The sequence below is a fragment of the Brienomyrus brachyistius genome, chromosome 16 (genome assembly GCF_023856365.1).
Source record: "Brienomyrus brachyistius isolate T26 chromosome 16, BBRACH_0.4, whole genome shotgun sequence".
NCBI lineage: Eukaryota > Metazoa > Chordata > Actinopteri > Osteoglossiformes > Mormyridae > Brienomyrus > Brienomyrus brachyistius.
The window spans coordinates 11337043-11351580 of NC_064548.1; the positions used below are offsets into that span (position 1 = coordinate 11337043).

Sequence of the window (14538 nt, forward strand, 5' to 3'; positions counted from 1 at the left end):
TATTGCAATAGGAAAATAGAAAATGAAATTGTAGCTCTCAGTTAAACAATGAAACAAAGATTATTAACATAAATACTATGTAGGGTATGTCAATTGTGATCCTGAAGTAAGCACATTCTACAGACTCAGACCATTATCACCATCTACTGGACAGAGGAAATATTTATTATAAGGCAAACACTGAATATTATACACATGCAGACAATGAGTGAAACAAACAACCAAATGCAGCCATTTCCACTCTATCAGTCTATGGAGAGCCTGAATATGGATTCAAAATAGCATTCAGTTTATAGAAGTAACTTAGTAGTGATTGTAGGTGAGTTGAGAGGCTTCCCTGACTGGTGAATATTGACACACTCCAACCATTTCACCTGTATTAAACATCAAAAGTCCAATTGATTTAATGGTTCCAGTTTTGTTTACTAACTTACACTTGATATTTACTGTTTTAATAATTTTAAAAAGAGAATGAGGAATACCCAAAACTTGTCTATGATATTAATTTATTAATCACACATTGAAACAGCCAATTTACTGATAGGCATTTTTGCTGTTTCACTAATTAAACAATGGGTTTCACAAGAAAGCATAACTGGAGAATTATTAAGCACTGTGCGTTTTTGCAATTTAATAAAACATAAAAGGTTGTTGGCTTTTCATTCGTTTTTTATATTTCTATTTTTATGTGAACAGGGAGTCTTCTGGTTACAACCTCTTGACATATGACGTTTAAAGTTTACGATGCTCTGTCCCATAAAAACTTTTTAAAAATTGAGAAGTTAGTGTTTCGGCTTACGCTATTAGTGTCGTACTTCCGGACTACATGGGTGAACTAGTTTGGTTGTGCAAGGGGGAATACGCAGTAATGCTGCATATGAGTGAGGGAGTTGTCGTGCCTCAGATCACTTACCTATGCCATTTTGGACTGTTCAAAACGCAAGTGTTCCATTTGTGAAGAGGAAAGCCATCACAATGGAAGTGAAATTAGACATTGTAAAGAGAGCAGAAGAAGGGTGTGTTTCGACTTACAGCAAAGTTGGGGTTACGTCACTGTCGTAGGAACGGAACCGTGTTGTAACCCGAGGACTCCCTGTATATCGTTTGGAGTGCTAAAGGTGATTTGCAGGTGATGACAACATCTTGGCTTCACTTGACTGTGAATTTCAGTGCAGATTCAAATAATTCCCTGTTGACTGTGCAGTGGATATATCAAGAATCAACACCTCCAAATCATAGTCCATTGTTCTCTGCCAGAGATGAGTAGAAAGCTATCTGTTGATAAGAGGCAACTTCTTGTCCATGAGTCCTGTTAGTTAACAGGAAACTGAGGCTAAACTAGGAACAGGGTCACTACAACTGGAGTGAAGACTGGAAAAATGTCCCCTGATCTAATGGATCTACATTTTAGGATAAGATTTTGAAAATAAACAAAATCCATGGACCCAACCGACCTTCTGTCAGCATTTCAGGCTGGAGTTGGTAATGTAATGATGGACAATGTCAGCTGAGCATTGTTTAAATGCCACAGCCTCTCTGATAATTATTGCTGAACAAATTCTTTACGGCCACAATTCACCCACAATTTATCTTCTAAATGGCTACTCCCAGCTGGATAATGTGCCAAATCACAAAGCACGTCATCCATTAACATAACAATAGTCAATGTACTTCAAGTACTTCAATGATCTCACCAGTCACCAGCACTGAATCCAATATAGCACCTTCAGGATGTGGTGGAAGAGGAAATTCACATCATAAATCTGCAGCTCACAATCTGCAGCAATCATGTCGGCATAGACCAGAATTTCTAAGGAATGTTCCCAAATCTTGTGGCGTCTGTGCTATAAAGCACAGGCTGTTCTGAGAGTAAAGGATTGTCTTACCCACTGTATGGCAGAGTAGTGGCTCTGAGGCTAGGAATTGAAGCCAGCTGGTTTGAATCCTGTGAATGCCAACAGTGATTTTACTCTGTTGGCCTCTTGAGCAAGGCCTTTAAACTACAATTGCTTCATCTTGGGTATGACATTAACCAACAACCAGCCCTGCAAGCAGGTCCTCCAAATTTCATGTAAGATTTAGGGGTTGGTGGCAGGATTGACTTTTAAGTTAGTAAATTTAGTGATTAATTATCATTGTTGACACACAACAGCGAAATATGTTCTTTGCATTTAACCCATATGTGACAATGTGACATAGCAGGGGGCAGCTAATTCAGCACCTGGGGAGCAGTGCTTGGGGGCGGGACCTTGCTCAGGGTACTTCAGTGGTGCCTTGCCGGTTGGGGATTTGAACCTGCAATCTTTCAATTACAAGTGCACTTCCCTAACCATTAAGCCACCACTGGCCATTAAGCCACTGGCACTTCAGCCACTGGAAAAAAACTTCATACTGTTCCATTTAAACTAGTGTGGTGCTGAGGTATCACCCACTGCACTTCGGTTCACATTCTTGAGATGGACTGTTGCGTGATGAGTGCGGCAACGTTCTGTATGAGTACGTAATCCTTACCTTACCCAGTATTGAGGGGCAGTATGTGGCCCTGTGCTTGTAATCAGAAGTTCAGCAGTTTGAATCCCATGATCAGCAGAGCATCACAGATGGGCACTGAAGAAAGACTGTTTCGTTTTATATAATGCACACTGAATACTGATGTTTAATCTTACATAAAAGAAACGGTGCAGGGAATAATATATAAAAATGAGTTACTATGTTCTGAACTTGAAAGCAAAACAATCATAGTATTGCATAAGGATATGGTGCAGGCTCATGATAATTATAAGGATGAATGCCAGAAATCAGAATCTTATCTGGCCTGTCAAAATTTATATGGGCAAATAAAAGACAAAAGAAATCTGTGAATGAGCAGTGTGTCATGGATAGGCATCTACTGGATATGGGATTTGTGTATCAGGGACAGCGGCACATTTACCTGCAAAAATAAAACTAAGAATAATAAGAACTATTTTTTTAATAATATCTGGGAACAATGAACAAGTGAAGTCAATGTGTGCAGCTCTCAGGAAGCCATGGACCACGCACTATGAACTATGATGGACCACGCACTATGAACTAGAACTATGATTGTGTATCTCCAGTGTCATTTATCACTGAGCCGATGAGATAAACATCTCGAAGCATTGCCAACAATCCAATACATCATAGATATATCATGGGTCTGTGTCCTGCGCCTCCATGGCTGCAGGACCGGATGGCTGTCTGTCTATGCTGGACTACCTCCACCTCCCCATTTCCCTCTCCTGTTGCTAGTCGCCTTTTTATGTTGTAAGGTGTAGTGACCATGTGCTTATGTTGCTGAGGTGTTTTTTCGGTTCCTACAATGTCCTCCCTACTGGAGTACAGTCTGGGGGGCTGTTTTTTTATTCTCCTCCTCTCTCCTCATGTTATTCTGTTTCTTTTTCTTCTCTCTGTTTGCCCCTGTCTTCCTGACCTGTCTACCCCCTATAATGTGATGTTTGTGTATATGCATGGTCGGGTTGATGGCCAGTTTCCAGTTTTTTGCTGGTACTTGTGACTAGTGACATGGTGTATTGCAACAGCAATAAAGGGTTTCATCAATCAATCAATAAAGTGCTATGTCTACCATCTAAATTGGTATAATTACTTACCTTAAATACTTACCTGATAAGCTGTTAAGTGGTTCATGATCTGTTAAATAGGTAATATAAACACTGTTTATACAACAAGTCCGAGTCCTAATTCAGACCCATTGACACAGGTGTATAAAATCAAGCACCTAGCCTTGCAGTCAGGTTTATAAACATTTGTGAAAGATTTTGTCATTCTGATCATGAAGAGCTCATTTAATTAGTCCATTTTAAAGTTAATCAAGTGAGCTCCTTCCCTGTTAGATATTTCACAGTCAAATGTATGTAGTGTTATTGCAAAGTGGAAGCATTTAGGAACAACACAAACTCAGCCACGAAGTGGCAGACCATGTAAAGTAACTGGGCAGGGTGGCAGAGTGCTCAGGTGCATAGTGCGTAAGAGTTGGCAACGCTTTGTTGACTGCAGAGCTCCAAGCTTCTTCTGACATTAACCCCAGCACAAATTGTGCATGGGGAGCCTCATAGAATGGGTTTCCATGGCCGAGCGGCTGTATTGCAGCCTCACATCAACAAGCGCAATGCCAAGCATCAGATGGGAGTGGTGTAAAGCATGCCACCACTGGACTGGAGCACTGGAAACATGTTCTGTGGAGTGACAAATCACACTTCTCTGTCTGGTAGTCTGATGGACAAGTCTGAGTTTGGTGGATGCCAGGAGAACGTTACCTGCCTGACTGCATTGTGCCAACTCTAAAGATGGATGGAGGAGGGATGATGGTATGGGATGGACTAGACAAAGAAGTCTGATCTATGGAGGCCCCATCTTGCTATTTACAGGACTTAAATGATCTGTTGTCATAGAGATACCCTATGCACTCTAGTACGAGGGTGCAGTGCCCATGTGTGTTGTCCATTGTATTTTAATTTGCATCATTGCTAGCAGGGTGGAGGCTACTTTTGGTGTAGCATGAATAATTGTATAACTTGTATAATTGTTTAACTTTGTATAACTGACTGCATTTTGAACATTCATTTGTTGTTTTGTTAAGTGCAGTACAAGATTTATCTCCATGCTGTGTGTTGTATTGGATGGCCAAACAGAAAGGAGGAAGTCTCCAATTCGCTATATGGAGGAGGAAGCAGGGGATGTACCTGGAAATTGCCATGGAATGGGGCTGTGGTTTGTTGGACAAAAAGCCATACTGGAGGGGCTGGGAGATTACTGCTGCTTTCATTTTTGCGGGATATTGAAAGGTCACATCACATGTTGTCAATAGGTATGGTATCATGTCTTCATTGAAATATGCAATGAAAGTGTTGACTGATTTTAATCTTGGTGCAATTGTCTTTGGAGGAGGAGCTATAATTATATAACTGGGAGTTGCCAACTGCACTGCTGAATTGTTTTACTATTCTGTTGAAGGAAAATTGAAAAAGAGCACCAGGTGAATATTCTGTGTGGGAGTTCTGTTACATCTGCTGCTAATGTCTTGTTGCCACATATCACAGGACACCTTCAGAGGTCTTGTGGAGTCCAAGCCTCCACAGATCAGAGCTGTTTTGGCAGTACAAGGGGGACCCACAAAATATCAATCAGAATAATATTTAATAGACAAAAATACAAACATGTTCTGAGGTGCTGAAATCATGCTTTATTAAATCAACAGTTAATACGTCTCATGGAGGTTGCATATATAGGTATTGCTACATAATGAAATTCAATAAAATCAAAGTGCAGGGCTAACATGTAATGCATTCATTTTCATTTGGTACAGCAGGTGATGTTGCTGCGGCACACTTCCTTGGTGAATGCCCTGATTACCGACGAGGTGAAATTCTAAAGCTAACACACAGACACACAGAAACACAAGCATACACACAGACACACACAATGCACCCAAGCAAACCTCCTAGAGCTGGATCTCCTTCTGCAAAGAAGCCCTTGAACTACTTTTACAGATAATGGCCAGGTGATGTTATTTTCAAAAGTCTATTCAAGGAGTCCTTTGCCAGAAAGAGAACACATTAAAAATAGCTCAGAAAGTGCAGGCCGCTCGCACTTTGAGCATGTCATAAGAAATGGTGGTATGACACAGTCAGTATGAACACAAGACCCAGTTGTGCAGCTTACATGAGGGTAAAATGCAAACAGCACTCAGGGTCTTATGCACATGTAACAATTCATATGAGCATGGTAATGCTATTGCACGTATGATTATACAGTGCATGACATTGTCTCTCAAATCTAGCAAAAACTTCAACAGGGAGCCTCTCCACCTGTTGAGGCAATCTTAAGACATCAACTTATTGTTGAGGCACATAGTTTAGTTTCAGGTTTTTCAGGGTATTCGTTTCATTCGAAACTTTCTCCTGATAAACATTTAGTTCTATTTGTTTCAGTTAATGTCATAAATAACATTTCATACATATTCCATAACCGGTAAATTCGGCTATTTACATTATATACATGTCACAGAAAAATGGTTTAAAAATCCTAGTGATAATAATCCAATATGGCAAATTTTATAACAACTGTAGACTTTAGTCTAGTGTGGCATAAATTAATGTCAAGTTTGGTAAAAAAAAAAAAAAAAAAAAAAAAAAGGAAAAAAAATCCTATTTACAAGAACAGTTAGCAATGCCTTTATCAAGTAAAGAGTAATTTTCTCACTTAATATCATTTTTTTTTTTACAGTGAGCGAATCCTAATGTTTACTGTTGCACTGTCAGATCCAAGCTCATTGGATAGTTTAAGGGTGTAAGCTCCAGCATCATTTTCTTTCACACTAGTGATGATGAGGGTGGTGAGATCCTCAGTGGTCTCAATGTGGAACCTGTCACTTTCCTCTGTAAAGGGCAGAGTCCGTCCCAAACGAGTCCATTCAATATCAGGCACAGGATCTCCAGAGAAAGCACAAGCTACAGTAAGTACCTTTCCTCTCTCGATGCTGATGTCTTCAGGAAGAGCTTCAATTTTTGGTGGTGATCCTATTGTGAAAAAAGACTTCCATTTAACAGTGCCCAGTACTGTAGACCATTTTGATGTCAAAACAAAATAAGTGAAATCCCTGTAATACTGAAACGTTTCCCACTCTCACCTTGAAGCCTCTGTGTAATGGCTCTTTTAGAGGATCCCTCTATATGTGAATGACTTGACATTTTCATCATACTGCTGGAGCTCATTGCTATCATTGATTCAGATGTCAAGGAGGACATGCTAGTTGCAGACATGCTTTCAAATTTAGCTTCAGCCATGCTGGAGCTCCTGAAGGAGGCCTCCTGCATAGAGGCAGCCATATGGATTGCCTTGGCAGAGAAACTTTCGTGCACACTGGAAGCTGTAGCACTTTTCTCCATGACTATCTTTTTTGTGGGTTCTTCAACCAGAGCTGTGAGAATATAGCATATTAAAGGAACAAAAGAGACCAGTTTTAGATGGAGAATAAATCCATCTGAAAATGTTCCCCTCAATGTTTCCTTCAGAATATAAACACAAAAAAAATGTAACTCGATAAGTGTTATTTTACAATACATTCAGTGGCTAATTTATTAGATATACCTGCATGTTAATGCAATTCGCCTGTTCCATCAAACAATAAATCGTATGTGCCGCTATATAAAATATTCGGAAAGGTAAAAGACACTCAGGTACCCTTTGACTAAGCATTAGAAGAAGCTAAGCAAATTTTACCATGGTAGTTCCAGCAACTCAGAAACAGCTATCCTGCTGGAATTTTCACATATTACAGTATCTAAAGGTTACTGTGATTGGTGTGAAAGATTTTGGAGGCAAAGTGGGTTTTACCCAGTACTAACTAGGTTTACCAAATAAAGTGGCCACTGAGTATAGACTTTTATACTATACATATAATCATGTCATACCTTATACTTTTATTCCAAAGCATGCACTCTTGTCATGCACAACTGAAAAATAAGGGGGAACTCTAGAAAAAACGGTATGTTTTACAACATATGTAAAACATAATACCTGAATTTCCATGCTCCAAGCACTTTATATATACACTGTCAAATAGCATTGGTAATTGTAATCATAACATACATAATAGCAGCTGTGTTCCTTATTATTCAATGTATGATGATGAATCTGGCACAACCATATGCTAGATCATTGATGTACATGTTCTGAAAATGTACTTCACTGCTTATTTATAACAGCATGGGACATGCATTACCATCCATCCATCCATCCATCCATTTTCCAAACCACTTATCCTACTGGGTCGTGGGGGGTTCAGAGCCTATCCCGGAAGCAATGGGCACGCGGCGGGGAGCAACCCATGTTAATGCCAATGTAGCAATGTATTTATAAACATTAGTAAAATTAATATGTACTATAAGCAATAAAAATACATTAATACACAAAAAATTTGCAATTAATAAATATGAAAAGTAAGATAATCAGTAACAAGCAGACATGACTACTGTCTAGTCAAAAATAAAATATATGTATTGCACCTTATATAAGTATTTGTAAATATTATATTAAAAGTATTTTAAAAAGTATTCAGTATATTATACTGTAAGTGTGAACTAAACATTGACTCTTGTTAGGAAGTTATGCTTGCATTATTAATTCCCAGTCCAATCCTAATGACAATAGAAGTTCCAAGTCTAAGAGAATAAAACTTCTAGTCATTGTATACATAAAAAAATAGGAACATAAAATCTTACCAAGGACATTTAGAGATGCAGTAGTAGAACACTGTCCATACATATTTGTTGCTTTTACTGTGTACATCCCACTGTCTGTAATTAAAGCTTCTGTGATCTCTAATGTGTATACATTTTTAGAACGGCTCAGTTTCAGGTGAGATGATAAAGATACCTGTAAGACAAATAGCAGTTTTGTATTTGTTAATATTTGTAGTTCTTGTATTGAGAACTATAAGGAAATAGCAATAATAATAATTTCTTACCAGAACATTGTTCTTTAGCCACTCAATTTCAGGGCTAGGATCTCCTGTGATTTCACATGTAAAAATCACGTTCTGCCCTTCATTGACATTCTGGGACTTTGGCTGTACTAAGAATGATGGAGCGTTTGAACGTTTTGATGTGACAGTTGTATCAAACTGACACTTAACAATCCCATGTTCAGTTGTAGCTTCACATGTGATGATTCCTTCCTCGTGCTGGCTGATCATCTTGATGGTCAAAGTATGGTCATTTCCAGAGAAACCATATCTATAATCTGCTGAATTAGCCAGTTCTTTTCCATTTAGTATCCATCTCACATTTGATGCTTCAGGAATATTTGCTTTCAGAGTAACAGACTGACCCTCAGACAAAGACAACTTAGTGAGAGACGCTTTTACTTCTGAGTAAGCCTGAACTTCTTCATAAAAAATTTCCTTTTTCACAACTTGTTCTGTCACCTCCGTTTTTGTATGAGAAGTTAAGACCGCCTCTTTCTGAGTTGCCTTTGTCGCTGAGATGCCCATTTCATGTTTATGCTGTGCTTCTATAAAAGTTGTGACTTTTGAGTAAATAGTTTGAAAAACTTGACCAACAAATGAAAATGATGTTCTGGAGACCTCTCCTTCAGCAATGACTTCACATGCATATTCTCCTTGATCCCTTTCAGTAATGTTATGGATGCTGAGCGTGCATGTGCCATCAGTGGAAGTATGGAAATCATAGTGAGTACCTTGTGTCAGTCTTTTCCCATCCTTGTACCATATAGCTTCACTTATGCTGCTTTCAGCTACACAAACCATCTTTACTTTGTCCTCAGCAGCTTCTACTTTAAGTTGATGTAGAATCTTTGGTGGTTTCACCTTTTGAAAAGACTTGAGAGCTTGTGGGGATTTAACTCTCTGAGGTTCAGGTGATATAACCCTCTTGGGAGATTTAATTGGTTCAGGTGACTTGATACGAGGTTCTGGAGACTTAGGAGGTATGAATAATGGAGATTTCACTCTAGGCTCTGGTGACTTTACTGTCGGTGGTGATTTTATTGGTTCAGGTGTCTTAATAGAAGGTTCTGGGGATTTAACACCCACTGATTCTGCCAATTTCACTCTGGGTTCTGGTGACTTTACTTTGGAAGGTGGTTTTATTGGTTCTGGTGACTTAATCTGACGTTCTGGGGATTTGGCACGTGTGGGTTCTGGAGATTTCACCGTAGGCTCTGGTGATTTCACCTTTGGTAATGGAGCTACTGTCTTTTCTTTTGGTGCTGCCCTGCGAATTGTTAGGCTGAATTGTGCCTCCTGTTTACCATCAGCGTTCTGTACAACCACTGTGTAACTGCCTTCATCAGATAACTCAACTGAAGAAATCTCAAAAGTAGACTTGTACTGTGTTGTAATAATATGCTGACGATAAGATGAGACAATTGTTCGTCCTTCACGCATCCAGGTAACAGTAGGTGTTGGTTGCCCATCAATATCACATGCAAACCTAGCAGTTTCTCCTTCTGCTACTGTCAAAGACTGTGGTTTTGTAAGTATTCTGGCTGGTACAGTATCCTTCACTTTCTTGTGAAGACTTACTTCTTCCACTTTTGTGGCTTCCACTGTTTTGACTTTCTTTTCAGATTTTTCATATTCAACAGTCTCATGTGTTTCAGTCAGTTTTGCTGTCATTTCTTTCACTGCCATATGAGTTTCAGAAGAGGAAACTGCCTTGATAGAAGATATATGATAATAATCAGTCTTGGTAATTTCAGGAACAAAAGGTGTTGGAGGTTCTTCATCTTTGCGACGGGAAGAATATGTAGAATATTCTCCACCTGAAACATCTAAAGTGCCATAATCTGAGGCCTCTCCCTTATAGTTTGTGCAAACAACACGATAGGTGCCACTGTCATCTGCTTGGCAGTCACACACCTGGAGAGACAAAACTCCACCCATGTTGGTAAAATGGTATTTGCTGCTCTCTTGAATCTGCTCTCCATTGTGCAACCATCTGATTTCAGCTTCTGGCTTAGCCTGAACATTCAAAGTAAATTTGGTATTTTGTCCATATGGTACCCGATGAGAGCGCATTCTCACAGTTATTCGTGGGGCATGGTCAAGGCTGAATGGTTGCTGAGTCACTACTTCATACTTTCTTTCAGATTTCAGAGCTGCCTTTCTTGCTTCATATCTAGACATGATATCAAATCTTGCAGATCTCTCAAATCTGGAGGATGATCGTGATGATCTTTCAGTGGAAACTGGACTTGGGGAGCGAGGACGAGTTCTTTCAGGAGTAGGTGATCTCCTTTCTAAAACTTCACCCTCTGTTTCAGCTGAAGGGCGAGCTCGTGGTGGTCTTATAAGTTCAGATACAGGGCGCATGAGTTCAATGTATGTAGGAGACAAAGACCTCCTCCTTCTGAGGACCTGTGAAATGGATGGAGGTGTAGTACGAATTTTTTCAGTTTCTTTCAATGTATCCTTTGTTACTGAAGAAACACGTGCTTCTCTCTCAATTCTCTTCTGTTTGTACTGAAGGTATTGTTGATCCTCTTCTTTTTCTTCCCTTTCATATATCATTTTTCTAGGCGAAGGATGCCGCAGTGCAGATAATTCAAAACGTAGAGGACTACGACTAGGTGGTGATGCAGAGAAGCCAAGCTCCAGTTCATCCTCAAGTTGAAGTGTTTCTTCTTCAGTTCTCTTCCTTGAAAGGTAATCCTCAACAGGGAGGAGAAGCTCTTCATCAGAGAGGTCACCAAGGGATCTTCTTCTAAGTCTGTAAGAAGCTTCAGATTCAGGTGATGGTGTACGATACCTAGATGGCCTTACTGTTTCCAAGTCATCTTGTGAAATTATTGGAATACGCCATCTGGGCTTGTATTGATCAGTCATTCTTGGAAGTGGAACGACATAAAATTGCTCCCACCGGGAGAGACGAATGCGTTTTTGTCGCTTATGAACATATTTCTCCATTCGCTCTGGGATTTCATACTGGTCACGGAGTTTTTTGTACCATTTCATATCAGAGAGAGGTACAAAGTGTTTGATTCGCATATCTTCGTCAAGGGCAGTTGGAGCATGAACACGGCATTCTGGAATTTCATATGGCATACGGACTCTTATTTCTTCCAGTTTCATTTTCTTTTCTTCTTCAATTTCAAATTCACCTTGCACATTCTTGGTGCTAACTGCTGGTTTATACAGACTCGCTGCTTCTTTCAGTGCCTCTTGTGCCACAGGGTTTAGTGCAGTTGCTTCAGTACTTGACAGGAACTGAGCAAGTTTCAAAGTTTTGCCAATTTGTCTCTGAACATATTTTTCTTTCTCTTCCTCATTCTTATACTCTCTCTTGGTATAAGTCAGACGTTCTACTTTCAGTGTAGCTTGACAACTTACAGATCCAGCTGAATTTGTAGCAGTGACTCTATAGGTACCAGAATCTTCAGGAAGAGTTTCTCTGATATGCAGAACATAACATTCTAAGTCTTCTCGTACAACTTCTATCTTTGTACCCATAGCTAATGGTAAATTATCTTTCTCCCATTTCAAGGTAGGTGTTGGGGTTCCAGACACTCTGAGTTCAAAGTGAATGCTCTGGCCTTCAATGCACTCAACATTTGCTAGCAAGCGTTTGAACAGTGGTTTCATTGTATCTGTGGTAACTGGGTGAGGTATAACAGTTAGACGTGCCTTGCAACTGTCATCACCAAATCTGTTTTGGGCCACAACAGTATATTCAGCATCGTCCTCAGGCTTAAGATTGTGAATCACAAGTTGATAGAGACCCTTGTCACTTGTAAAGGTGTACTTCCTGTCATCTTCTCCTGGTATGATCTTTTGTCCAGATTTCAACCATGTAACCTGGGGCTCTGGATGCACTGTTATAGTTACTCCAAAACGCACATCCTCACCAATGTAAGCAGTACGGTTGTACAGAGGTAAGGTAAATTCAGGTGGTCTCTGGATGAGTCGAGTTGTGTCAATTCTGCGTTTCACTTTTTTCATAGTACGCCCAATGAAGTACTCTCGGCATGATCTCACATCTTCTACAAAGAGCTCTGCATAGGCATTGTCTTCGCCGAACTCATTCACAACTTTACACCTGTAGGTGCCATCATCTGTGCTAATTATGTCTTTGACATAAATGGTAGCAACTCCTTTTGCATAGCTGATTTCATACTTGTGACTTGCCTCTAGTTGTTTAGTTCCAAAGTACCAGGTTACTTCTGTGCTGCTGGTATAATTCTGAATATGGCAGGTAAATTTAACATGTCCCCCTTCTTCAGCAACACCATGTATGATTTGACCAGCTCTCAGACCTTGTTCAGGTTGTGCTATCTTTACTTTTCCAATGGAAACACCTCGCTGACTTCTGATAGCACCACCTTGAGCAATTCGAGCTGCAGAAACAACAAAGTTTGAATCTTTCTTCACCAAAGTCTGGTAGTACCTTCGGTGTCTCAAAGTCTTTATTATTTTAATGCTGAGTTGCTCTGTTTTCATTTTCAACCATGGATGTTCCAAGGCTTCAGCTGCAGTCATGCGATGTTTGCATTCTTTAATTAGAAGTCGATCCACAAAGTCCATTGCTTCAATACTGGTCTCCTTAAAAGCTTCTTCTTCAAAAGTATACTCAACATTACAGATTTTCTCAATTGTTTTCTGAGTAGTTTCAGATGCAAATGGATTAAGTCCACTGAGAAGCACATAGGCTAAAACACCAACTGACCACATGTCAGTTATAGTGCTAACCATGTCATGCTGGTGAACTTCAGGGGCATAATACTCAGGGGAAGTAAACTGAATTCTGATGTTCTCTCCAGGTATCAGGAGTCTGGCCTGGCCCATCTCAATAATTTTTATGTTGCTACTTTTTCGTGTTGTGTATATTATGTTATCAGGTTTAATGTCAAAATGTGCATAGTTCTGACTATGCAAGAACTGAAGAGCTTCACAAACTTGCCTGATATAAATGACAATTTCTCGTTCAGTGAGATCAAAGTTAGGTGTTCCAAGACGTTCAAATATGTCCACACCAGAAATAAACTCATATATGATGACTAATTCTTGAAGACTCTCAAAAGACTCATGAAGATACAAGAAATTTTTGTGTCGAGCGACATTGAGTGCTTCAATTTCTTTTCTCACAAGTTCTTGATCTGTGCCTTTTGCTTTGACAAATTTAGCCATATATGTCATTTTGGAACTGATTTCAACGCAACGATGAGCAATTCCAAATTGTCCACGACCAAGTTCCTCAGCAATCGTATACATAGTAGAAAGAGCTTTTATACTTGAAATTTGTGCCTCTTCCTTTTTGATTTCTCTGGTTTCATCAACTTCTTCATCATAGTTTCGAATTATTGACTTATCCTCCTTAGTTACCACAGGAGCAGTTGGCTCAGATGGCTTGCTCTGCCCAAATTGATTTTCGGCAATCACACGGAACTGGTATGCTGTCTTGCCAAACACATTAATGACTGTGTAATGAGTTTCTTGGGTTTGCGCAACACGTATCCAACGATCTCCGGTGCTGGGACACTTTTCTAGAATATAGCTGGTAATTTGGCTTCCACCATCACTGGCTGGGGCAGACCATGTTAGAGTGACAGAATCCCTGGATATGTTACTTACAGTTATTCCCTTTGGTGGATCAGGTACATCTGCAACATCAAGTTCAACAGTCTGTTGATCAGCACCAAACCTGTTTTTCGCAGAAATAATATAATAACCAGCATCTTTTCTTTGGACTCCATTGGGGAAAACAAGTGATGTAAATGATCTTGTAATAATCACTTGATGGTATTTTGTGTTATCAATGACCTCCTGTCCTTTCTGCCATGTTATGACAGGTTCGGGTTTGCCACTGAATGGAATCTTGATGGTAACCACATCTCCCCGAAGGGCATGAACAGCACCCATGCCTTGAAGATGTTTTGGCAGGTGAATCTTGGCAGGAACTTAATACAAAAAAGAAGTAATTGTTAGTGTAATGACTGTGGGAATAAAAATTTTGATACTGGAATTATAAAACTTACAGCATA

The 14538-nt window shown here is 39.6% G+C and overlaps 1 protein-coding gene across 1 annotated transcript in view; it reads right to left on the reverse strand.

Annotated features, from left to right (window-relative positions):
* Window positions 1-5198: 5198 nt before the first annotated feature.
* The window catches only part of LOC125710145 (titin-like), a 181178-nt gene continuing 171838 nt past the window's right edge, over window positions 5199-14538 (reverse strand). The window contains exons 243-246 of the mRNA XM_048979485.1: window positions 8507-14454; window positions 8262-8415; window positions 6668-6958; window positions 5199-6557 (exon numbers count right to left, since the gene is read on the reverse strand). Of these exons, the coding sequence (XP_048835442.1) occupies window positions 6259-6557; window positions 6668-6958; window positions 8262-8415; window positions 8507-14454 (6692 nt within the window). The 3' untranslated portion in view covers window positions 5199-6258. The remainder of the gene's footprint in view (window positions 6558-6667; window positions 6959-8261; window positions 8416-8506; window positions 14455-14538) is intronic.